General features: G+C 39.0%; 2 protein-coding genes across 2 annotated transcripts in view; both read right to left on the bottom strand.

Moving 5' to 3' along the window:
- Positions 1–7,273, bottom strand: part of uacab (uveal autoantigen with coiled-coil domains and ankyrin repeats b) — a 43,027-nt gene extending 35,754 nt beyond the window's left edge. Inside the window, exon 1 of the mRNA XM_083913213.1 lies at positions 7,105–7,273. Within this exon, the coding sequence (XP_083769339.1) occupies positions 7,105–7,152 (48 nt within the window). The 5' untranslated portion in view covers positions 7,153–7,273. The remainder of the gene's footprint in view (positions 1–7,104) is intronic.
- A 4,700-nt stretch (positions 7,274–11,973) lies between these two features.
- LOC310951010 (mortality factor 4-like protein 1) overlaps positions 11,974–26,848 on the bottom strand; it is a 19,482-nt gene continuing 4,607 nt past the window's right edge. The window contains 5 exon segments of the mRNA XM_083919070.1: positions 11,974–12,512; positions 14,282–14,366; positions 16,766–16,938; positions 24,218–24,306; positions 24,637–24,738. Of these exon segments, the coding sequence (XP_083775196.1) occupies positions 12,428–12,512; positions 14,282–14,366; positions 16,766–16,938; positions 24,218–24,306; positions 24,637–24,738 (534 nt within the window). The 3' untranslated portion in view covers positions 11,974–12,427.

The following is a 26,848-nucleotide window of genomic DNA, read 5'->3' as shown; positions in this document are numbered from 1 at the left end:
ATCTCAGCCCATTTGCAAGCCAGTAGTTCCTTTCCCTGTGTGTTTGGTTCACTACTCTTGATAAAGTGACTGCTGCCATTTCAGTCAATGCAATTCATAAACTTATATGAAAGCACTAAACCTCTCTGTATTTAAGATAAAATAAGTTGGTAGACATCTCAAAATGGCATGAAAGGGACAACATAAGATTGTTTTACAACTGCACTGTTCACTGGTGTGGTGGTTTCTGAATCAATTGTGTACAGTGGGATCCATTGTTTTCATGTGTGACAGCAGTCTTTGCTCCATTTGATAGCTTGAACGTCTTCCTGACAGGACAGCAAGCAGACTAGCAATTTAGTCTGACAGGCACTTGTCAGAGGATGATTTGAAAAGCCTTGTATCTAACTGAGCACACTGACTCATATGAAACATTCAATCCATACCAATACAAACCCCCCCAAAAAAATCAAACATTTTTTTGAAAATGAGGGCGAAAAATAGAGGGATTTTTTAAAATCCCAAACCTTCAGACTTCCAGCGGGTTAAGAACGCCTTCTGGGTCTCCGAGTTAGAGCCTAAACTTGCAGAAGGAGGTTTCTACTTGATGATGTTAAGTAGGTACTCAGGGCTATAAACGCTGCTCAATGACTTGTGAAATATTCTTCAAGGAATCAGGAGGCTGCAAGTACCCATACCAGGGTAATGTTTATTATTACCACTATTATTGTTATTATTATTATAATAAATCAACAAACTTCTCATCTTTCTGTGACGTTGCAGTTATGAAAATACTGGTTCTGCTTCAGCAGACATTTTGTTCAGACAATCTTTTACTGATAATGATGATGAGAGCAGCAGTCAATGTAGCAGAAAGTACACACTGCTATGACAGCCATTGGCTAAGTAACAGACACGTACATTATCCATGATTGAAGTTAAGTGTTTCTAAATTTAAAAACATCTCATGCAGATGAGACTTAATCTCTGCATCAAAGATATCACATCAATGCAGCCCAGCACTATAATCACCCACTGTATACTTGCTGATAGAGTACACTGTGTATCTTCTACTTCTGTTGTCCTTTTTCTAACAGCATTTATATGAAGACTGGAGCAGTGTACAACCCCGGGGTTGAAATTGCAATTACAGAACTCTCCACCTGTCTAATAAACCACAGTGGTTTGCAAGGTTTAAAGCCTCAGCATGGGATAGAACAAAGATGGAACATGGAACAAAATAAATAAATTATGGTTTCAGTGCTGACGACAAGAAATATGTGGTTGTTTGGGTTGGGTTTCATTTAGATTTAAGGTATTAATAGTATGTTTGTGGCTTTACTAATGTCTAAAGATAATGTAATGCTACGGATGTCGACAAAGAATGCATTAAAACAGACTTTCCAACTCGCTATATTGTTTGATGGCTTTGTTTAACAGCCATTTTACAAATGAGATAAACTTGTGTTGATCGAACTGCGATTCGATTACGCCATTTCACATTTGTGATCTTTGTTACTACACAAAAAAAGACTCTCACACTATGTGCATACAGTAGTTTACAAAATTGTAAAATCATGATGTAAAACCAAGCGTTGTACATAGAAGCACAGCAGGTCTATACTGAATGAATTCCCCTTTTCATCCATTAAAAACCAGTTCTTGATGTGCAAACCTTTTGGTAGCATCTCTAAAATTCAACAACTGAGATTGTAAGAATACATTTGTGAAGAGGTCATCTGAGGAATATTTCAGCAACTTCATTCACTTCTTTAGTGACACTAAAGATAAATAAACCAGCAGATAGTAATCACTGTCAAAGCCTCAGAGGCATCATACTTTTCCCCCTGTCCCATCCCCACCCTCCTTTTGTTACGACTTCCCAACAATACAGTCCAACTCCATCTGGCTACTCTATCCCACAAGAATGTATGCTGGGGGAGAAGACAACAGTAAAGACAAGGTGTGACCAGGAACACAAAGAAACAAGCATACAGCAAACTCCCCTTACAAATCAAAAGGGTATTCTAAGTCCAAAATCTTGATTCCTGATGATACAAGTTGATAAAATAATGACAAGCCTAAGCTAAGGTCATATGGCCAAAATAGTCTATGACGATATATACTGCTGTGCAAAAGTTTTAGGCAGGCGTGAAAAAATACTGTAAACTAAGAATGCTTTCAAAAATGGAAGTGTTAATGGTTTATTTTCATCAACTATCAACATGCAGTGACTTAACGGAAGATAGATCTTCTTCAATCAAATCAATATTTGGTGTGTCCACCCTTTGCCTTCAAAATAGCATCAATTCTTCTAAGTACACTTGCACACAGTTTTTGAAGGAATTTGGCTCGTAGGTTGTTCCAAACATCTTGGAAAACTAATCGCATATCTTATGTGAATGTGGGCTTCCTCAAATCCTTCTGTCTCTTCATGTAATCCCAGACAGACTTGATGTTGTTGAGATCAGGGCTCTCTGTGGGGGCCACACCATCACTTCCAGGACTTTTTGTTCTTCTTTATGCTAAAGATAGTTCTTAATGACACTGGCTGTAGGGTCCTGCTGCAGAATAAATTTGGGGCCAATCACACGCCTTTTTGATGGTATTGGATAATGGATAAGTATCTGCCTGTATTTCTCAGCGGTGAGGACACCATTAATCCTGACCAAATCTCCAACTCCATTTGCAAGAATGCATCAAATATTTCAAATTTTGACTCATCAGTCCAGAGACACTGCTGCCATTTTTCTGTACCCGAGTCCTATGTTTTTGTGCATAGTGGAGTCTCTTGGCCTTGTTTCCATGTCGGAGCTTTGGCTTTTTTGAAGACCACTTCTGGCCAGACTCCTCGGGACAGTAGATGGCACTGCTGGTCATCTTCCAATTTTGGAGGGGAATAAGCTTGATGTGTCTTTCATATGCTGCACGAAGTTCCTTGGCCAATTACTGTGTTTACGATCCTCAACATTGCCCATTTCTTTGTTCTTCTTCAAAAGACCTTGAACAGCACATCTTGAGACCCCAGTCTGCTTTAAACTCTTTGTTTGGAGAGACTTTGCTGATGCAGTATAACTACCTTGTGTCTTGTTGCTGTGCTCAGGCTTGCCATGGTGTATGACCTGTGACATGAAACTGTCTTACACAACCTCACCTCAGTAGCCTAAAACTTTTGCACAGTAGTGTAGGTCATCTCATATCTTGGTGATTAGCATGCATCAGAAAGGAGCCAGAAAGTGCTGTGCCAGAGTGCATTGGCATTACGCACTACGCATGTGATTTGCGACATGTGTTTTAATGTACTGTTTAGCTGTAAAATGAGAATGTTTACGACCAAGTTGAAATGAAACCAAGCCCTGCCCACCAACCAACCAGCCAGACAAACAAACTTTCTTATGAAAACACTACATGCGAAAATATGAAACACATTAACAGAATATTGATTCATATGCTTCCACCGGCCACTTTCATAGGAGTTCAGAGCAATTATTGACATTGCATAGGAGATGCATCTAGCAATGACATTAGGAGCACACAGAGAACAGCAGGTCGTATGTCTCATTGCTGTCAGGATGTAGTGACAGTCTGAGAAAATATGATTTATTTATTTTTTACGCAACATTACCAAGTTCAACTTTAATTGATAATTAAAATGATCTCTATCAAACTTAAAAATAGCAAGAGTCATGTTTTGTTTCCATTGGGAGCGCATGGCGATTATATATGATAATGCTTGTCACAAGAAGCCTTGTAATCAATCCCCCTTAACCGAAAAAGTCTTCTACACAAGAGAATAACAGAAACTGGAGCCCTGCCTGCGAACCTGAGCCAAAACTGCAGACCTCACCCTGTCTTTTATTTACAGCTGGTATTGAGGGAATGTCTTGGCATTTTTTATCCTGGTCACCAAGTTTGTTTTCCAGCTACCTTAAAAGGTTTAGTTCACATTCCTTGGCTGAAATAACTTACGTTCTTGCCAATACTTGACAGACAAACCTGAAACAACAACAGAGAACACTCATAAAGAAAATTTTTAAAAACAGACAATTAGAGGCTGAAAGTGCAGCTAATGGAAAGCAAATCTATTAATTCTTATTTGAGGAGATATAAAGGATAATACAAGTATTGAGAAAGGCCAGAATTCGGTCACAGTTTGTTCAAATACTAAAAGCAAATTTTCTTTTTTTTAAATTCCCCTTCGTCTTTGCAAGTCAGAAAACACTAATGTATTTTCTTAATTATCAATCACCCCACCAGGAAGGACTGAGTGAGTTCAAATCCCGGGCATTGTGTACCAATCAGGGAAGCATGCATCTAAAAGCATTTACAATCTTCTGTGATGCGGACGATCTAATGCTTCTTTGATTGATGTGATTTATCTGTTTCGAGAAAATAAAAATGTTTCATGAAGGAGCTGTAAGAGGTAGCGATAGTCCAATAAGCAGTGAGTGATAATACTTTTGCAGCACAAGCATCAGCACCAACAGTATGTCTTTAAATACATTTAAAATTAAATGAATCCTTAAGTGATGTCTGTAAGGGGACTGCCATCTGTTAGATTTCCTTTGGTATCTGCCCGGAGATAGGAATGTAATGAGAATGTTATGAAATCATCGCTCAGACCTCTGTAAATGTTATGGATGTTTCCTCAACACAGCTTACCTCCAGCTTTTCCTGAGGTGTTTTTAAAACAACAGAAAATGCTGCGTGGCAAAAAAACCTTTCTTTCTTGAATTTCAAATGGCTGCCTCTTAGGAGCGAGACAACAATCAACGTGGATACAATACCATTTCATTGCTGAAAGGCTTTTTCTCTCCCTTTTAAATCAGGCCAGATAGTTTACCACACACAGCTCCTCTGGCTTTGTGCCTTTCTCATGGTAATTGCTGGGAGCTGGAAACGGAGTGCAGTGCCAAACACCCACTGCATGTTGAACTGTGCACAATTGCAATGACTGTCTATTAAGCAAAGTCCATAGGCTGTTGCTGGGCTGTGATGAAAGAATAAAATAATGGTCTATGATTGGGTCTCCCTAGCTGAAAAGCATAGAAGTTATGGATATTGTACACCGCACCACTACTTATATAATGTCTTTCGTTCAATGCTGTCTGTAACACATGCGGACTCAACAACAAAATCATTGTAACATTCCTCGAGGGACTTATGGTGTGTACACGGTGCCATGGAGCCTCGATAGATACCCGCGGCAAATTGTACAGAAATGTGAGCTCTGATGTAACATTTTTATAAAAGCTAAACTTTTATGGCAAGATAGTTTCTTTTGGGTAAGGATATACACTATTATATTAGTTTTAGTCCGTGTAGTCTAACATAAGCTATAAATCTGACCATCATGAAGGTCATAATGTTCAGTTTTTGTTTAAAGAGAGGCACTTTTTAAGACTGTAGTTTGTGGTAGACCCAAAACGACTGGCTGATTGATCGGGAAAGCATTTTGATAAATGATTTCATGATTTACTCATTATTCACGCACAAATGCCATAAATTCTTTGGTTTCAGTTTCTTAAATGTGAGGATCTTCTGCTTTTCTTTGTCATATATGAAAGTAAACTAAATATTTTTGGCGGTTGAAAATGATTCGTTGATAAGAAATAACTTCCCTAGTTTGTTGTGGTGTTATACTGCGACATTTGTTTGTAAAGTGTTTATACTGAGTCAAACTTTTAACCCCAGAATTACTAAGAAGAACAACTAAGGCTGATTTGCTTCACCATTGTCTCTAAAAGATGGCTCTACACAAATACAAGATTATTAGTTCTGACGGCAACAGCTAAATTGAATCATAAATGCACTAATGCAACAAATATATTTAAAAAAAAAAGATTTATTTGAATGCACAGTTTGCAGTTTGTTAAAAAAAAGTTGTTGCCTTTTTTATTGCAATGTACTCTTCATATAATTATTATTTTTCTGTTAAAGTCAAAATATATAAATAAAACAAATAGAATAGTATATATTGTCATTGTACATGTACAACGAAATTGAATGCAGTCGGGAAAATAGGTGTAACTGAAGTTATTCCCATTGTCTTGACAAGACACAAAAGAAATCTCTACAGAGGGAGTGTCTATGACAAGCGGTTTTAACATTTAATAGCTAGACCGGATATGTATCGGAGATATCTGTAATTCAGTTCATCCTAGTCAAAAAGAACATTTCACATATCCACAATAACATTGTTCCTATCTCCGATTGTCATTTTAGATGTCCAAAACATAATTCTTACCAGTACAAATGATGTCACTTTTGCCATTCATGTGTATTGAGCTTTCAATACTAGATATCCATAGTTTCATTTCATATCTGTAATGTAATTCTCACTAGGAAAACTCCCATTGTAGATATTTACTATTCAATTGTTACTAGGCGTAATTTTAATTTCATAATGTAATTTTGACTATCAGAAATACATTCTGAATGGTGTAAATGTCATTACGGATATGTAAAACTGCAATTTTACTAGTAAGGATTACATACCAGACATCCAGAAAGTTCATTCAAGATCTAAAATGTAATTGTGGATATCTAGAATTGACTGACTAGTATGAATTCAGTTTTGACTGGAACAAATGTTATGATGGGTATCTAAAATGCAATTGCAGATAGGAGTGTAACTCTATTAAATGTTAAAACCGCTTGCAATGAGTGTCACTGTGAAAACAACCAGGAGGACAGGAGCACTTGTGGTGCACTGATTTGAGGAGCTTTCTTCCCTGCAGCGCTTTGTGGATCACAACAACAGCCCGCTGTTCGAGATTTAGGCCAGATCCCTTAAAAAACCTGAAAGCATCCAGATTAATAAAACGGTGTCAGACCAGCTGAGGCCACATCCACCACTACTGTGCGGAGGTGCAGGTGCTTAAACTTGCTGGCGAAGTGTTTTCCAAGCACCACCACCAACACCGCCGCCACCGCCACCGCCGTGGGAACATGAGGACAGGAGGTCAGGGCTACAAACAATAAACCCCTCCCGGCGTTAAAGCCGTCAAACACAATGCTAGCATTAGCACCGTTGCTCGATACATGTCAATGGTGAGAGACATGGGGATGTTAGCTTAACTTAACTAGTCAATACAGGGGAAAAAACAACAGTATTCAACTTACTGTGATGGTAACTTCGTGCTTTTTCAATCGATACTTGAGGCTCTTCATCTTGTAACGTGTTGGTTTCCGCTATTAAAAGTTTCCTTTGGTGAATAATTTCATAAATAGTATTTTAAAAAAACGTCCCACAAAGTTCAAACGAAGTAAGTTTGTATGTGTCCCCCTCTTCCCCTCACGGAGCGAGTTTCACCTGACGCCTAACCACAAACTCTTGCTCGCACTTTGATTGACAAGCAGGGGAGGCCAATCAAATTGAGGAATGCGCGGTTTTGGTACTTTGGATCCAATCGGTGACGTCGGAGGGCGGGACTTCCTGGTAAAGCGCCAGTTGGGAGACGTTGGAGACATCCTGGGACAGGCAGGAAAAACCTGGCGTGACGTCAGGCGTACGTGAAGACCGAAACACCTGGAAAACGTACCTATGAATGTATGAACAATCAGGATTTATTTATTGTTTACTGTTAATTCCTCAATAGAAACGATTTACCCAACTGTCCACTAGGGCCTACCTGTAAACACCTGCAATGGAAATGATCCTTTGAACTAAAACTGTCTGTTACCTGGTTACCTGTCTGTTGTGTGTCACGGATCACAGAGCTTCCTGTACTCTGCAGCTGTGGAAGTTATGAAACTTACACTCAATAACACACTAGCCCAGATTTTAGGTGGTAGTATTCAGTGGCAATTAGAAGTATTCAGATATTTTACTTAGGCCTAAGTAAAAGTAAAAATACCAATACTCAGTAACAAGTAGTTTAAAAGTCCTGCATTCAAAATCTTCAAATACAAAAGGACAAAAGTATTAGCATCATAATATAAGCTACTTAACATACCCACCGTGCAGAATGGTCCATTTCAGAATAGGCTAATATATGTGATATTACTTGATTACAATTATTAATGCATTAATGTGTATACATCACTCTAATGCTGCAGCTGGTAAAGGGATACCTATTTTTATTACTTTATACTATATACTTATTCTCTTCTTTATATAGTACTGGGTAGCTTAGCCTTTAATAATAGCCTATATCATCAATTATTAGTTGATTTATATTTTGTATTAGGCTTAGGTAATTAGTAACTAAAGCTGTCAAATAAATGTGGTTTAGTAAAAGGTACAATATTTGCCTCTGAATTGTAGTTTAGTGGAGTAGAAGTGAAATGGAAATACTTTAGTAAAGCACAAACGGGCTACCTCATAAATGAGCTTAAAGGTCCCGTATTATGCAAACTTTCAGGTTCATACTTGTATTTTGTTTCTACTATAACATGCTTACATGCTTTAATGTTTCAAAACATATTCTTTTTTCTCATACTGTCTATCTGAATATACTTTTATTCACCCTCTGTCTGGAACACGCTCCGTTTTAGCGCCTGTCTCTGATTGGTCAGCGTTTACAGGTCTAACACATCTGTGCTCTCAGTCACTGCGGCGGCATTGCAGTCAGGGAATGACTGTAGGCCAAACGGCACAGTAGCTGCACTTTATATATAATAGTTTTTACATCACACCTCGTTTAAAGTCACAGTTTCTGAATACGGGCTGTGTGTATTTCCACCTGCTTTATAATAAAACAGATGGAAACCTCAATTTTAACAACATGGGATCTTTACGTGCTTAAGTAAATGTACATTTTATATATTTTAAAACATGTATTTGATCAGCAATGAGGGCCGAATATATTTATACTTTTCCAACTACAACCTAACTGAAAACTGCACATTTAGGGCATATTACTCTGATGTGTGTACTGTTATTTTAGCTCGGTTGAATGCTTGTCATTCCTATCTTCAGTCATTTCCTAATATAAACAGTTATATCTACCTGCATCTAAATATAAACCTAATTGATTAACCTATTTACTTAGCTATACAAACATATTGTAAGTTATCTATTACCTTGAATTATGTCTCATTTGTTATTTGCTGATTTACAGAAACAGATAAAAGAGAGTGATAAAAAAATAACAGTGTGAGAAAAAAGCTTGAAGGTTAGAAATAGTGAGACTACAGTATACACATCTTTTTACAAAACCATAAGACATTTTAGACTTCTAAAAGAATGACAATATCTAGGTTTGGTTTTGGATTATTTATCACACTTGGTAGCCTTTTGTGATGTCTCAGAATACTTAAGGCCTTTAGAATAGCTGATCGATTCATTATTTTATTGATTTTACTGTTCAACATAGAAACATTATGTTATAAATGCTGAAAAAAACATTAACATATCCTCATACTCTGTTGTTTTCCTTTGACTAACATTTGCTCTGTGCCCTGCTATGTTAATATAAATGTATTCTGTGTCACCTGGGGCCAACAGTGGCATTAACTCGACATGATGATCAACAGGGAAGTAGGCAGTGGTGATGTAACTCGCCTACATTTACTCACTGTACTGTACTTAAAGTGTAATTCCGGCATAAAATCAAAAGGTCTTTTTCGACACTTGCATACATCGAATAAGCCATTGAGACAGTTTTTTTCCCCCTGTATAAACTATTAAGCACAAATTTGAGGTTACTTGTACCTACTTACATTCTTTCCATTGTATACAACTTGATGCTTTTACTTTACTACATCTCAGAGGCAAATATTATTCTTCTTAATCCACAACATTTATCATTTCCTAGTTACTTTTCAGATCGAGATTTTTCAGACTCTTCCTGTCCTGCGAAAACCATGGATCTCCAACTTTGGCGATTTTTGAATTTTCCTGATCAACTGAAGTAGGCTAATTAGTGTTCGTTTATGTGCTAAGTAAATACAATGATAACCTATCTAAAAAAAATCTTCATGAATCAGCTGGAAAATCCATCATCATAAAGCTGAAAACAGACGATCTTACAGAATATGATGTTAATTACTCTAGATTAAACTACCCAACAGTAGCCTACGTATATAAAGGAGTTAAAATTAGCTTAACCTTAAAACAATTGTAGCGGTAAAATCCTACATCTACATTCAGTTAGCAGTAATAGTAATCCAGACACATCATATGTACATGAAAAACTGACATAACTACCTTTTCTCTTAGTACAATATAGTCCTTATTTCCTGTTGCAGTGTATGTTCAGCTGACAGGAAGTTAACAAGGACCCTGGCGGTTGCCTAGTAATGGCATTCCTTTGAAAATGTCAGGTTTTGGCATGCAATTGTTTTGCTACTAAGTAGCCTAAAGGATGTAAGTAGCATACTTCCTTCACCACTGAAGGGGGGGGGGGCATGTTTTGGGGACAATTAATGAAAAGGAGGTGGGAAATTCTGTCCCCTAGTGGCCTCTTCTCACACAATAGTAGTAATACTTAAACAATGAGTATCTATGAGTATATAATATCATTTGAATATCAATATAGTATGTATACAAGAAGTATGCTAAGGTAAACACAGTTAGAGAGTAATTCAATCACAACAGACTACGACTTTGTTTTAATAAAACTAAATGTAAAATCTTGTAGAGGCCTGATACCCCACAACCCTCAAGAGTCATTTTGATCTATACAAACTTGGTATTTATGAATAACATTAACTTTATTTTCAGATTTTGCCCATAAATATTAAACAACATATAGAGAAATTATCTTTTTTGATACTTTCTACAAAGGTTTGATTATTGCCAATCAATCTTAAATTGCTGTGCTGATATGAGGACAAATCACAGTTGGAGAACTGGGTTGAATATAATTAAATATATATAACTACAGTTGGGTGGTAATTATGTTATTGTGTATAGGGTGTGCATCATTTCTCAGAAATATAGCCTGACATTTAAAGTCTAAAGTACCATCAAATGTCTGGATTCCCCGCAAAGAATGCAGCGGAGGGATAGCAGCTTTTATTTTGTGGCATTCTTTACTTTAAGGAAAGATTAGTTAACTAAGGAGCAAAAATGCCACCTGCCGTTAATGTGTCTCTTTCTTTGTCCGTCCTCATGGCAACAGCCTTACCATGGCAACATCAGTGCCTTTGCTGTTCTGTCCTTCATGGCTGGAGACCAGAGGTTCAGACCCTTTACGTCAGTGAACAGTAGGCTAACTAAATGCAACATTAACTGAAGTAGTCTAAACTGGTATTTTATTGGAGCATTTTCATTTTCTTATATTTCTACTCTGTCACATTTCAGAGGGAAAGATTGTACTCCACTATGTTCATTTTCTGAATAAGCTGCAAGGACGTAGGTTACATATGAATGCATTGTTAGTTATAATCCAATAATATAATATACATTATTCAGATAAGGGCCATTCTGCACAATGAGTACTTGTACTTTTTGTATTTGTATACTTTGATGCCAATACTTTTGAATGCAGGACTTTTACTCGTAACAACAGAGTATTTCTCCACTTTGGTATTGTTACTTTTACTTAAGAAGCCTATAAGATCTGAGGTGATCTGAGGACGTAGTCTCCTACTAATACAACACCGTAAAAATTATCTGATACAAGAAAAGCGTGCATAAATGTGACTTAGGGAAAAGTATGATTCATCAGGAAAATGTGCTTGAAAGTATTAAAAGTAAACGTATTTGATGCAGAAAAAGGCCCTGTGACTTGTGCTATTATAAATTAGTATACTGTTGCAGTATATTGAGGTGGAGCAAATTTAACTATTTTTTAATCCCAATTTAATCCCAATAATTTGACTTTGATTAATAACCACGCAAAAAATGTAGGCCTATAATTTGCAATATTAATATTAAGAATTGTCTTGATTTCTGCTGCTTCATGTGGCACTTGAATGATTGTATATTTTTCATGAACTGAGCACATGCATTGCAGATGAATGTTTTCATGTTTTGCCAATATAAAACAATAGTGATGACAGAAAAAAACACAGTAAACAATATAGAGATCGTGTAGAAACATTTTTTTTTTTTTACAAATTGATACAAATGCACAAGATACAGATACAAAAACATTAACTGCTGAATGCTGAACTTGTGGTCCAGCATTCATTTCCACCTCATATGGCAAAAGGAACACTAATAAATACAAACATGCAGCAGTAACAAATATCTACCAGGTGGAATGCACAAAAACACAGAAGAGCTGCTTGTGGAAACAGTAACTTGTCGACAGAAAATATCTTTTTTTTCTGGTGTCTTTTCAAAGAAGTGAGAGAAAAAAGACAAAGGGGGGAGAAAAGAGATTGAGCTCAAAATGATTCCTAATCTTTTTTTTTACTTCTTAACTGTGAGAAGCTCCTGAGACCTTTGTAAAGGAAGTGGATCAGTTCAAGTGAAAAATCTCATCCCAGTCTGCACTCAGAAGGATAGTACACGTGATGTGGGAGAGATGCCTCCACTGTGTGCTGAGAGCTCTCACACGGCCTTGCGGTGATACTCTGGGGGTGCAACCTCGTAATCAGTGGTACACAAGAGGGTCGATGAATTCTTTACCAGGTATCTGAAGAAGTGTCAGAGAAGTGTCAGAGTGTCAGAGTGGAGTGGGACAGAAATGGTCATTGCTGAAAGCTGAAACATTTGTACCTCAATGGTCGTCATGTCCAGCTTGCTATCAAATGAACAACAATTATCTAGAATATAATAAAGGATTTTTAGATAAGAAAAGATAGTGATGCTGTTTGCCTCCAGAGGGTATATGCACAAAATGATTTATAATAACAGAAAATGAAATAGAAATAAACCCTGTCCTGTCAAATATAGAGTCCCAGTATTAGTCTTGTAATGTTCATTAGATACTTTTTTTTTGATAAACATAAGATGTGATATCTATCTATCTACCTATATATATATACAGTATATATATATATATATATATATATATATATATATATATAGATAGATAGATAGATAGATGTCTTTTATGACACACACGTAGCCCTAACCCCAACCATCTCTTAAAGGAAAACAGCACAAAAAGAATAGATAGATAGATAGATAGATAGATAGATAGATAGATAGATAGATAGATAGATAGATATACATACCGTAATTTCCGGACTATAAAGCGCACCTGACTATAAGCCTCACCAGCTAAATTTAGGGTAAAATACAGATTGCTCCATATAAAGGCCGCACCCGACTATAAACCGCAGGCGTTTTGATGTGTAATTACCGTAGTATATAGGGGTTCCTGCTACCACGGAGGGGATTGTCGGGACAGAGATGACTGTTTGGGAACGCAAAGCGTCCCATTTATTAACAATAAATCTTTCAATCATTCAATCAAACTTTCACATCTTTGACATGGCGAACAGCATTCGTGCAGAGTACAAATAATACAACGGTGCAAAGTAATACAAAGTGCTCGCCTGTAACACGGCAGTAAAAGTGCAGTCCCACGGCCGTTTACGTTATCAAAATAACCAGCCATTCATTGATGTCAAGGGTACGTGCAGCAGCTCTATTTCCTTCTTTGACAGCCAGATCGATTGCCTTTAACTTAAAAGCAGCATCATATGTACTTATCCGTTTGTTTTCCATGTTGAGGGTGTTTGCATGAACACTTCCTTCGCGCAAACTGTCGCTGACGCTCTCCTACTCTTTGTTTTGCTCTCGTTACCTGGCGCCAGATGTCTGCCTCGGTCTCGCGCATCCTCGGTAGTGCGCGCCCCTGGTTACCGTAAGCCGTAGAAAAGCCGCACCGTTGTATAAGCCTCAGGGACCAGAACGAGGGAAAAAAGTAGCTGCTTATAGTCCGGAAATTACGGTATATATATTCTTTTTGGGCTGTTTTCCTTTAAGAGATGGTTGGGGTTGGGGCTACGTGTGTGTCATAAAAGTCATCACTGCCTATGTGCAGCAGGTGTGGGGAGCGACACTGAGTGAATGCTGCACAAAGACCCTACTCAGACCACACCATAGCTTCACACTGTTTCAGCTCATTAAGACCGGCACTGTTGTTTTCGGGGACCCACCCTTCTGCAGTGCTGTCCAGACTTTGTTCTGATTTAAATTTGACAAATCTTATCAAGAAATAAATTTAAAAAATCACATCACACATGAATCTGTCATCTGGCATGAAACGCTGTTGAGTGTCAATCAGTCGGAGCAGAAAGTATTTTCCAGAGCAGAAAATGGATTTCATGTTTTGAGGATTTGCAACAAGCCTGGCTGCACTAATGTGAATGTGGATGTAACATGGCATTTGATAATCGGCCAAACATGACATTGAGTCTCTGGTGATGTGGTGCGCTGAGAGTTCAAACTTACTTGAGGAAATCTTGGAGGTAAGTAAGCAGCAAAGCCAGACTTTTCTCATCCAGGGGAGTGTAGGCCAGCATGGCTCCGATACGAACTGTCGGGAGTGAGAGGAAGTTTAACATTCTTCATAAAAAATATAGTGAATAACATGTCATACATACTAATTGATAAGTTTAATAGAGGACAGCTGAGGCACCCTGACAATACTGCCATAACACTTAAATCTGCTGTTTTACAGATACAGGTGGTTTCTGCTTTAAATACAGCTATTGACCTTAAAAACAGTGTTGAGCGTGAGCAATATGGATAAAATATTCTTTAATTTTATACTTCAATAGCGACATGTATCGTTATATCATAGATTTTCTGAGATTCAATAGCAAACTATACTTATTAAGATATAATGCCAAAAGCCAAATGAATTTCTCTTGGTTTATCCAGTAAATAAAATATCTGACAAATCAAGCCTCTCATTCATATTGGTGCATAAATACTGTATATATCGCCAGAAAGCAGTTGTTGTCATTGATCTACAACAGTACTGTATGTGCTGAATACAACCAGATATATTGCAAGGGATGGCTCCCTCAGAAACCAGAAGAAATCTCTATTGTCATAGTATATCTTTTAAAACTGCCCAAGCCTAGTAAGAGAAATGTGACATCACTCAACAATGGTGTATTTGGTGAAAAAGCCAGATCAGCTTCATTCTCACATAAATGTCTCACTGTTAGGAAATAATTGGTGTAAAAAAAACAACAACATACCTTTCAGTTTAAATGACAGTAATATATAATTTTGGCAGACTGATATTGTGGTTGACTATTGTGTATTTGTGAAGTAAGAAGTGATCATTGAAACCAGTAATGAGATGAGTCATCCTAAGAACCCAGCGGAGTCTCCTGGGTGCAGTGTTTCCCACAGACCAGGTAGCAATGTGAGGTGCAGAGACCTTTTGAGCAGCAGGGGCTCTGACCTCTCCCCTGTACAGACTGACAACAGATATGTGTACTGCTTTATCTGAATCATAATATGCAAATATACATAACTATATGTCTGTGGGTATAGCAAAGCTATGTCTTTTTTTTAAACATCGATGTTTCTTGGAACTGAATAATCACGATCCCATTGGAAGTTTATAGCGTGATGGGGACATTTATGTGATAAGACATCTATTAGGCTTATACCAGTCCCTTTGAACTGCAGAAATACCTTTTTATTTGACTGAAATATGTTTTTGGCACCATGACGGAAATGACATACCTGTTCTTTTGCTTTACTATCGTGTTTGTTCGGACAATCTTTAACCAGGCCAGGTGCCTGACAACAGTAACAGTCACAACGATAACAATGCTGCAGCTGGACCAGAAGCCTGTTAGATCTTCTGTTACATCAGTAGGGATGTAAGGATACACTGACTCAACTCACGACTGGATTCCATTGACGATACTGAGTTCGCAATACGATGTTTTTAACAAAAAGTGATCAAATCTACAAAATATAAAGGCTATTCTCTTTTCTTTCTCAAATTTAAGAATGATTATTTCTGAGGTATAAACTGCAAAACAGTGCACAATTCCTTTTCTTTGTAAAAGTTAAACTGAACATATATATTATTTTAAATTAAAAAAAGCAGTAATTGAATTAAAAACAAAGAAACTAAGGCTTTGCCTGTGTTCCTACAGTGTTTAGGAATTTACATGCTTTTTAAAGAATATCAGCATATCTATATTTTCAGAAGCTGAGGTCTCTGCACATTCACAAATGAGTGTGTTTACATGGACATGAATATCCAGTTTATGTGGCTTGTGATCATATTCAGGATATGGTGTATACATGAGCACAGAGAACTCAGGATATTCATATTCTCTGTGCACTCGATGAATACCATTCTGTTAGCAGAGGCGCTGTTTACAGAAACAAACCAGTGTAAGGAAATATGACACATTTACAGGGAACAATATCTATATTTCAAAATCGCGTTGAAAAAAACAAAACAAAAAAACAGAATCAATCTATGGCGCTCAGTGTTGATTCTGTGGCCCAGCGCCACACATTGGTCTATGAATGGGAAACACTGGGGTGTGTGATGTGCAATTTCACCTCAGTAAAAACTACAGTGGCTGAACAAAAAAAACATTTTAGCCTTGCAAAAAATAGTGGAAACTCTCAAGACAGCCATACTTGCAACAAAGAAAGCATGGGGATTTTTTCTAAACAAGTGCCGTCACAGCGTTCCAGTTTCTGTGGGGAACATTTCACAAGCAAGAACTAAAAACCTTTTTAATTTATACACAGAGCAATTATACCTCATTTTCTAAGAATCAAATTAAATCACGTGAAAGCACTTACAATAGCACAGATAGGTGCTTCAGTTTCTGTACAATTCAGAAACTGTGTGTGTGTGTGAGCGTGCTGAAGGCACATTGATGTGCTGTGGCTGTGTCTAATGTATACGTGTGTGTGTTTCACAAATGTGTACAGGGTACCTACCAAATAGGCGCAGCAAGTGTGGAGCTCCATACACCTGAGACATTGGCATGTCAGGGTGTTCAGCCAGGATCTCAGCATACTGCGGCCTTTCAAACTTGTAAAGCAGCTGAGTGCCTAGCATGACGTTGAAGTACTCTCGAATCCCCGCCACGACTTCGTTTACTGCATACTCCCTAAGTAGAGTGGAGAGGAAGAAGTCACTTATATCTCTGGAGTGCATTTCCATGGCAACGTCATGGATGGCTGCTTTAAGAAGACATACATTGTATTGATTTAAGAAACTTTCTTGAGATAGGAAACCAAAGTTCAAATCAGATTTGGGTTGGTTCATGTCAACGGGATGCAGGTTAAACAGTGTCAGCCAGTCTGGTGTGTTGACCTGCTACTCGGAAAGAAATACGGAAACGTGAAACTTGAGACACAAACTATGATGAGAGAATTCTTTGGAAAAAGAAATAAGAATTAGTCAAGAGAAGAAAGGAAATTGTTTTGTGATTCTCTTATTTGTATGAGAGCACATGAACACAACAGTCTAAACCAGGGGTAGGCAAATCCGGTCCTAGAGAGCCACTGTCCTGCATGTTTTAGGTTTCTCCCTACCCTGACACACCTGAGTCTAACAATAATCAAACTGTGACAAGCATCAGCTGCTTGATAATGAGCAAATCATTAGAATCAGGTGTGTTAGAGCAGAGAGAAACCTAAAACATGCAGGACAGTGGCTCTCCAGGACCGGAATTGCCTACCCCTGGTCTAGCTAATACTTTCAAATCGTTTTTTACGACAACGTTACTGGGTATGCTTTTGATTGCATGCGTATGTATTCAAAGCAGGTATCCAACAATAGCAGGTTGATTTTCAAAACCTACTCAAATGAATAAAATCTAATGGTAGTCTAGAAGACAGGAAAAGTCTACATAAATGTGTGAAATATGATCAGGCATGATACTGGACAAAAGGTTGTTTTCATTATCCTGGTGCCTTAGCAGACAAGGTGGTCATTTGTCCTTGAGCCAGCTCTCTATGTTATGTGATTCTTCAAGCCTTTTGTATCTGACTGTGTCGATGCATACATGCGATGAATGATATATTCAAGTAAGGACAAATGAGTCTATTCAAGTTATTCTTTATCTATCACCGGGATGAATCGTCATTGAGTACGTTTTCCACATCTGGGTAAGTCAAGAGAACTCATTTATTTTCCTTTATCTTGTGCCTCTTAACAGGAAAACGAGAATATTTTGTAAATTGTACTAAATCAATAATTAAATGAAAGACAACTGAACAATTGCAATATACTTCTTGGTGCAAAAGAATATTCGTGAATTGCTAAGACTCTTTTGTGGGTTGTTTAGGAACCAAAGGATAGAGCTCTATGGTTATCTCCCCTGCTCCATGTGCAGCAGCATGAGCACAGTCTGAGAGCTTGGACTGAAATTATGTGTGTGCGCTGAGGAAATAGAAACAAATTTAGGAAAATGGCCAGCTGCAGGATGTATGATTTGTTGTAAAAGGGCTAAAAGGTAGAACACACTTTAGTTATGGTCATTTATAGTTCCACATTCAGCAGGATGTCCAATAATTAAGACTCTCTGCCATCCGCAAACACAAAGCACTTTCAGTCGCTGCTCTGCAAAGGTTTTCTCCTCTATTGTTCCCTGTTTCTTCACCATATCTGCCTCGAATGGGAACAAACACATAGGCATCACACTCAACGCCTCCAAAATACCATTTGCCTCCCCACCCCCAACCTCTCAGACCTCACTAGCAAAGTCATCACACGCAGAGCTCGCATCATAGGCAAACAGGCATGCTATGGCAGGAAATGTGTGTCCTCTGCCTGAGCATCACTCAATAAATCACAGTGGTTACTGTTTGTGTGTGTAGGTGTGATGTATGCATAAATGTGGGTGTATCTGATGTCTTCTGCATGTTCATGTTGTGTTTTAAACAGGGCTTTCAGTATTCAGGCACCATGCCTGATTTCAGACATAGATCAGTTTTAAAGTTGTACCCCTTAAGATTTGAGATAAGTTGCTTCGAGCAGCCTATGTGGCGGTTAAATGTAACTGCAGGCGAGCCTGTTCTTTCAGAGCATCTTTCTTGTCACGTTCATGGTCACTGTGTGTTGACATTTGTATATTTTTTTTTGCTCTTTTGTAAACTTTATTGAAACACATTCACCTCTCTATTTTCAGTCCGTCCCCTTTATGTTATCCTCTTAAATCCTTACACACGCACACACATGGTCCTATTATACTTGTACAAGTACTACAAGCTTGACTCAGAAGTTGGAATTATAGATTTCCAATTACAAGTGAATGCAGCATAACCATTGATGACGATCTGGGCTGACAGACCAACAGCTGCAGCGACACTAACATGGCGGCTTATTCACATCTAGCCTACGAATGTCTCCACAGACACGGATATTGTAATACTAAATGCAAAAAAGGCAAGTATAAGTGCTTTCATTAGTGGGTCATATGATCACCATTGTTTTCAACTTCCTATTTGATAGATATTAAATAGATGGAAATCTTGAGTACAACTTTAAAATAATAATTAAAAAAACTTTCAATACATTGTACACATTTCTTCCTGGAAAACATTTCAAGAACACATGATCACTCTAAAAATTGCCCGTAGATGTGAATGGTTGTCTGTCTCTAAACTGGCGTCCTGTCCAGGGTGTACCCCGCGTCACGCCTGATGTCAGCTGGGATCGGCTCCAGCCCCCCGCACCCCGACAGGGACAAGCGGTTGAAGATGAATGAATGAATGAATGTCTGAAAATGTATTTAAAAAATGAAATACCGAAATAGCAGTGTTGGAAAAGTGATTGGTCCCTTTAGAATAACTGTTAAAAACTTTCTCAGGTATAACCAGTCACCTTCAGATTGCACACCAAGTTAATTGGTTTCCAACTGACATCAATTGTGGTGTTTTTGATTTTACTTCAGAATAAAATCAGCTGTTTCTTGAGGATTCCACTCCTAGTAGTGCATGGTAACACAAATAATTGACCATGGTTGGAAAAATGCTTTCAAAAGAGCTCTGGGATAAAGTTATTGATAGGCACAAGTTAGGAGAAGGATATAAAAAGATTTCAAAGGCTTTAACTATCCCTCTGTGTACCGTTCAGTATTGTCCAGACGTTGAAGGCATATGGCACCATCCAGACCTCGCCTAGATCTCCTCAGCAGGGACTGGGCGGTTGGTCAGCATTAAAGGGAAAATGGATGCTGTCAAGTACACCCAAATTCTTGAGGAAAACCTGCAGCCCTTTGTTAGACACTTAAAAATGGGCAGGTGGTTCACCGTCCAGCATGACAACGACCCAAAACACACCGCTATAAAAACAACACGGTGGCTAAAGGACAGGAAGGTGAATGTCCTAATGTGGCCGAGTCAGAGCCCTGACCTGAATCTTACAAGACATATGTGGATGGACTTGAAGAGTGCAGGCCATCACCGCTCACCACAGAATTTAACTGAACTCGAACAGTTCTGCAGGAAGAATGTGGAAATATTTCCCAATCTAGGTGCACAAAGCTGGTAGAGACAAATCCAAACAGACTGATGGCTGTAATTAAAGAAAAAGGCGCCTCCACAAAGTATTACCTCTGGGGACTCGTCACTTTTCCAACCCTGCTATTCTGTTTTTTATTTTAATATTAATTTTCAGAAATTTTGAAAAAAAATAATTCACTTGAATGTTGTAAGGCAAAAATGTGTTAAACGCTGGAAAAATAGATTTTTTAAATGTATTATCATTTCAGGCTGTAAAACAAGAAAAGTGACTATTTCAAAAGGGTATCATGACTTGCTATAGGCACTGTATATCTGCCTGTAGTGGCTGAGGCAATGGTACACAATCTGCATAAGTGGTACCATGGGTAGATTGCACAAGATTGTGTCCAATGTCCTTCCATAGAAGCAATTTAAAAAGGTGTAATTTTCAACCCTATTTTCACAAAAGTGACATATGGGAAAAACAATTTTTGAAATTGGTCCAGTCTTGAGCGAGAGCGCCACAGCTGGTAGCCGCGAACAACTTAATGTACTAGTCACACGGGGACAATTGCTTCTTTCAATGTAAGTTCACTAAAAGACTAGAAGTGCTTGTTATTGCCACGGGTAGGCTCAAATTGTCAGTAAAGCCAGTTTTCTCAATTACGAGAGGGAGGAACTGCTGGCTCTACGCACAAAGGGATGAGTGGGGATACGACACCCCATCGAGGGGGAGCGAGCGGAGAATCGGAGGCGCTACAAGCCATCGATTCCCTTCGTACTCATGGGGAATGTGAACTCGCTGCTAAACAAGATCGACGAGCTTAGCCTGTGGCCATATTATCTACCGAGGGAGTTCAGTCAAGTGATCACCGTCTGTGTTTACATCCCTCCGAGAGCGGACGCAGCCACTGCCTGCGACAAGATCCACTCGGTCACTGCAAGGCTGCAGACACAGCACCCTGAAGCATTTATGATCATCTCCGGGGACTTTAATCATGCAACTTTGGAATCTACTTTGTTTTTCACCAGGTTGTAGACTGTCCCACCAGAAACAACAAGACAATTGATCTCCTGTATGCTAATGTAAGGGATGCATACAGAGCGACCCCACTTCCCCCTAACTGGGGCAGTCTGATCACAACCTGGTTCACGTACAGCCACTGTAGGCGGTGACAACTTGCACCATCAGGAGGTGGTCCCCTGAGATGGAAAGTGCCCTGAGGGACTGTTACAACACCACAGTCTTGGATGTGCTGATTGACCCGCACGGTGAGGACATCAACTTCTGTGCAGACGTGGTCTCCCCTGTCAAGACTGTCTGCTGTTACCCTAATAACAAGCCGTGGGTAACGCGGGAAGTTAAGGCTGTCCTCAACAAGAAGAAGGCTGCCTTTAGGAGCAGGGACAGGGAGGCCATGAAGGCAACACAGCAGGAGGTGAAACACTGTGTGAGGGAAGCTAAGGTAAGCTACAGTAGAAAGGTGGAGCAGAAGCTAAGGAAGAACAACATGAGGGAGGTTTCGGAAGGTGTGAGGACCATCACAAGTCACAATACAAAGACCAGAGCTACATAGGGGACAATGGATTGGGCGAACAAGCTGAATGACTTCTTCAACAGGTTTAACCAGCCCTTGTCCCCCCCACATCCACCCTCACTACAGCCATCTCTCCTTCTTCCCAACAACAACAACAACAACTCCCTCCTCCTACACCTCAACACACCTCGCCTCACATCACCACAGACCAGGTCAGAGGACAGCTGAGGAAGCTCAGGCCCAGGAAAGCAGTAGGCCCGGATAAAGTGTGTCCGAGACTGCTGAAGACCTGCGCTGCAGAACTGGGGGTAGCACAACAACGGATTTTCAACCTTAGTCTGCAGCTAGGGACAGTGCCTAACCTCTGGAAGACACCCTGCATCGTTCCGGTTCCAAGAAGAACAGGCCCAGTGAGCTGAATGACTTCCGACCGGTGGCACTAACTTCACACCTGATGAAGACGTTGGAGCGGCTCTTTCTCAGCCTCCTCAGACCCCAGGTACAACACGTCAAGGACCGCCTGCAGTTTGCGTACCAGCCAGATGTTGGTGTGGAGGACTCGCTGGTGATGGAGGCAGAGAGGACGACACTGGACAAACTGCTGGAAATTATGGACAATGCCAGCCACCCCCTGCACACTGTCATCAGCACCCAGAGGAGGCAGTTCAGTGGAAGGCTGCTCCTGCCCAAGTGTAGGACCAACAGGCTTAAGAACGCCTTTGTCCATCAGGCCGTCACACTCTACAACTCCTCACTCGGGCAGAGGAGGAAATAAGAGGACAGAAGGGAAGGAGTGGGAGCCACTCACTGTGCAATTAATAATCTACTCCTACACACCTGGACGCTTATCTTCTTCTTTTTCTTTTTTGTGCAAATACTTGATCGACCACTTAAGTGCAATAATTTCATCTTGCTGCTCATTTCTGTCATATACAGTCATACATATTTTATCTTATACATTTCCTCTACATTTAATTTTCTGTGAATTTTATTTGACCTGCATTCTTACATCCACCTAATATATATATATATATATGACTAAGAGTTTATTGCTTACTTGTTTGTTTTTTTATATACTTTCTGTATTTATTTAGCTAAGAGTTTATTGTTTTTTATACTTTCTGTATTTATTTAGCTGAGTTTATTGGTTATCTTAAACTGCATTTTTTTTATATCTTCCATGTGTCTTTTGTAAGCTGCTGGAATCTCAATTTCCTTGCAGGAGTCATCTCAAAGGATCAATAAAGCGAAGTCTACATCTCTAAATGTGTCTGACAGCATTATGGAGAAGTTGCCAATATCCTGCCATTCTTCTGTGTGTAGCTACAGATGCATGTCAACACAGTAACTTTAGCCAATAGCATTGCCTCCGCTCTGTCTGGAGCAGTTCTCTTCACCATTGGAACACCATTGTTCTTCAGGAAAATGTGCTTTTATGTAGGATTTCTTCTCCTCTTTGGCTGGCAGGAATCATCCTGTTCAAAATGCTCACTGATAAACTGACAGTTTGCAAGGCGCATGGACCGGGGTAGGACAACTAGCTAGTTAGTCAATGAAAGCTATGGGACACGTAGCTTGACATTTTGTTGGCACAATTCGTGAATGCACAAACATGAACCCCAGATTTTATTGAAAATCTTTTAGGTAAGACAAATCTTTGCTTTTGGTACGCCAACACAACAAACTCCCTGGCAGAGGCCGCACCATTATCCCGCTGGAGGTGCGCTGAGTATTCTGAACATTTGAAAGGCATCTCAGCCAGCCCTCTCTAGATGCAAATACGCCGCAATGTTAGTGACACTGCTGACAGCGGTTGGATGGACTTATAATCGGTAATCGGAAACTTCCAACTTCTGAGTCAAGCTTGTGGTAAGGACAGCAGTGTAATAGGAACGTGTGTGTGTGTGTGTGTATGAATTCAAGAGCGTAACATATAGGGGACGGACTGGAAGTAGAGGTGAATGTGTGTCAGTAAAGTTTACAAAAGAGCAAAAATATAAAAAGTCAACATACTATGAACGTGACAAGAGGGAGGGCTCTGAAGGCTCGCCTGCAATTAGATCTCACCGCAAAGAGGCCACTAGAAACAAGACATCTCAAAACTTACAGATTACAACCCTAACACTCAGCAGAGCAGCCAGCAGGTAATTGTCTGATTGCTGTCTAATTTCAAAAAATGGTATCCCCCTTAGCATTTAGAAACAAAACATGTAAAAATAAGGTCCAGGCTGAAAATACACAAGTTCCGCTTTAAGGACAAAGCTGGGCAGAAATGCATGAACATTGAGTGACAGGTGGTATGAGGTGGTGGACACATGCAGTGATGCTAAAGAGATTATCACAGGATAGCAATGTATCTACTTTCACATCACTTGAGCAAAATCAGGGTGTTTATTCTTACTTATTGTCCGAGTTTCCTTTTGATTTCTTATAGTTTGCATAGTCCTCTAAGACAGTCTCCACGCTCTTCTTAGCAGGCAGATGAAATAACTGTAAGCAACAGAAAACCTTAATTTAGTCAGCAACATTTTACTTTGAAGGTAATTTCATGTACAATTATTTTCACATATCATTCTCAGATTAATTGTGACATTTCCTGTCAATGCTACATTGCACAGATCTCACTTCGATGTACAGCTTGCCACTCTACCACCAATTGCACAGGAGTTTTCATGGCAAATTCGGATCAGTAATGTCAAATTCTTGTGCTCAATGTCATCGCTACCTTTTCAATATACAGATATTTACTTTGCTGGGAGGCAAACGTTCTAACCTCCACAGCTCATGGAACTTGTCAAGTATTGTGTGTTTTCTTCCCACCTGTTTCTGTCTGGTGATGAGATCCCAGTCGTCCACCAGCCAGGGTTTCAGCTCTTCAGGGATCTTCACCTTCACCTCCACACGGTTAATGAACATCTCCTCCTGGGCACACATTGTTGATTATTTCAATGGATGTCAAAGAGAAGCAGTGTTTCTCCTTCTCTTCCAAAATGTTTAAGAATCAGAAGAGAAAATTTCTCCCACAAAGACACAAACAAGAAAATAATAAAACTGCAAAGCTTCCGTCCCACATACAGTAAGTTGTTTCTGTTTTCAAGGGTGACAGCGAGACTTGAAAAATTCAACATTACATTTTGAATGTGCGATGTGATGCATTTTGTTCTAAATCGATGAAGATGTGTGATACGTAAGTGGAGTGAGAGTGCTAGTTATAGTTCAGTTTCAGTTCAAGTTTGCACTTCATTTCACTATACAATATATTACACTAAGTTGCAGTTCTAGCTGCAAAATATATAAACTCTATACTACAGTATATACATACTCCTTTACATTTCTTTAAATATAATGGAGTTATATCAAGATCTCTGATGATGAATGAATACAGATGCAATGCATATTAGTGAACGCATTATTTATCACGCCATCATGTTTTATTTCCAGTGATAATATTCCAGTATACCCAAATATGGAAGAGAATGATTGCAATCAGCCTAGTCGCTCAAGTGCTACTTTTATGACATGAACTGTGACATTAAAAGTAGCCCTTTGTTGACACCCTGCTTTGCATGCAGGTCATGATTACTTCTACTGCTTGCTGCATGGTGCGGACATTTTCTACTGTTTCTTGCTCTCTGAAGCAAAATAAACCATTGACCTCACCAGCAATGGTCACATTTATGCAAAAATTTAAAATCTATTTTTGTATGTTTCAGTGTTTCAATGAGAAAAACAACGGTTACAAAGATGATTAGCTCGGCGAGATAAGAAAATTGTGTCAGTTGCTAGGTAACAGATAAAAGATAAAAGTTGATCACGTTGGATTGAGTATTTAGGATTTCCTAATCTGAGATAAATTATGATGAAGTAAGTTAAGACAGGATTCCTAAAGTATGTTAGTAATTTTTTCTGTGACAAAAATTGGGGAAATCTTGGGCTGTCCTCGACTAAAGAAATTCTTAGTCGACCAACACTCGTAACAATTTTGTGGATGATTTAATCAAAAGATCTCCACAAAGAATCATGCAAAAGCACCCATTAAAATGTGTTATATTCAGAGATAAGTGTCTTGGAAAAAAGTCATTTCAGCATTAAAAAAGCATAAAAAGATGACTTTCGAAATCGTAAGACTAAATTAAATTAGTTGACTTATCGACTAAGAAGACAAAACCAAAGAAAAATCTTATTTTCAACTCTTTCTATCTTAAGACTTAAGGAAGAAGTTCCTGTTATTTGGCTCCTGTTGTTGTTATCATTTCAAAATCCTCCTTTTGATAATGAAGGCATTTGCTGTTACATCTCAAACATGTCCTCTCTCTTTTCCTCTCTCCACTGGGGGTACCTAGAGCTGCTCGCGAGGTATACCTGAAGAGGCCTGTCATCCCTCTCCGTCTCCATCCATACAACCTGTCACCCTCACCCTCTTTGTCTGTGTGCTGTCCTCTTCCTCTATATCATTTCCCTCGTCGTCATCAACCACCTGAATGTTACTATTACTGAAAGTAGGACATAATCTGAGGGTATGAAATGACCATTTAAAGTCTGCATCCTTTTATCATAAATGCTGTGTGCTTGGAAGTAAATCATCAAATTACCAGATGCTTTGAATGAGAATGTTTGTATGTGCGTTGGCTCTGAATGGTCCAGCAGCCTTTTTAACGGAAAATGCAGTAAAATGAACCTGTTCTCGAAAACTATGACGACCGGACGAGAGTCGGTGTGTGAATGTGAATGTGATGTGAGGTCATATTTATTTTTAAATGTGCGACAATTTCAGACAAAACATGGATTGGGTGTGCTTAAGACTTGCTCTCGACACGGTTTAAAAAACAAAACAAAATTGAAGAGCTTCCTTTTCACTCTAGCATTTTCTTAAATGCATGCACCCAATCCTGTGCGGTATGTTTGAGTGCATGTATATGTATTTTAAGTGCATGTATGCATTGATGTCTCTTTCTTTGCACATTTCTGCTGTTTTATTTCCCTAACATCTCAATATTTCACCACACTGCTCACACCTCCAGGAATGAAAAGT

The sequence above is a fragment of the Echiichthys vipera genome (genome assembly GCF_963691815.1).
Source record: "Echiichthys vipera genome assembly, chromosome: 1".
NCBI lineage: Eukaryota > Metazoa > Chordata > Actinopteri > Perciformes > Trachinidae > Echiichthys > Echiichthys vipera.
The sequence above is the reverse complement of the archived record's forward strand: the minus strand, read 5'-3'. Positions and strand labels throughout refer to the sequence as shown.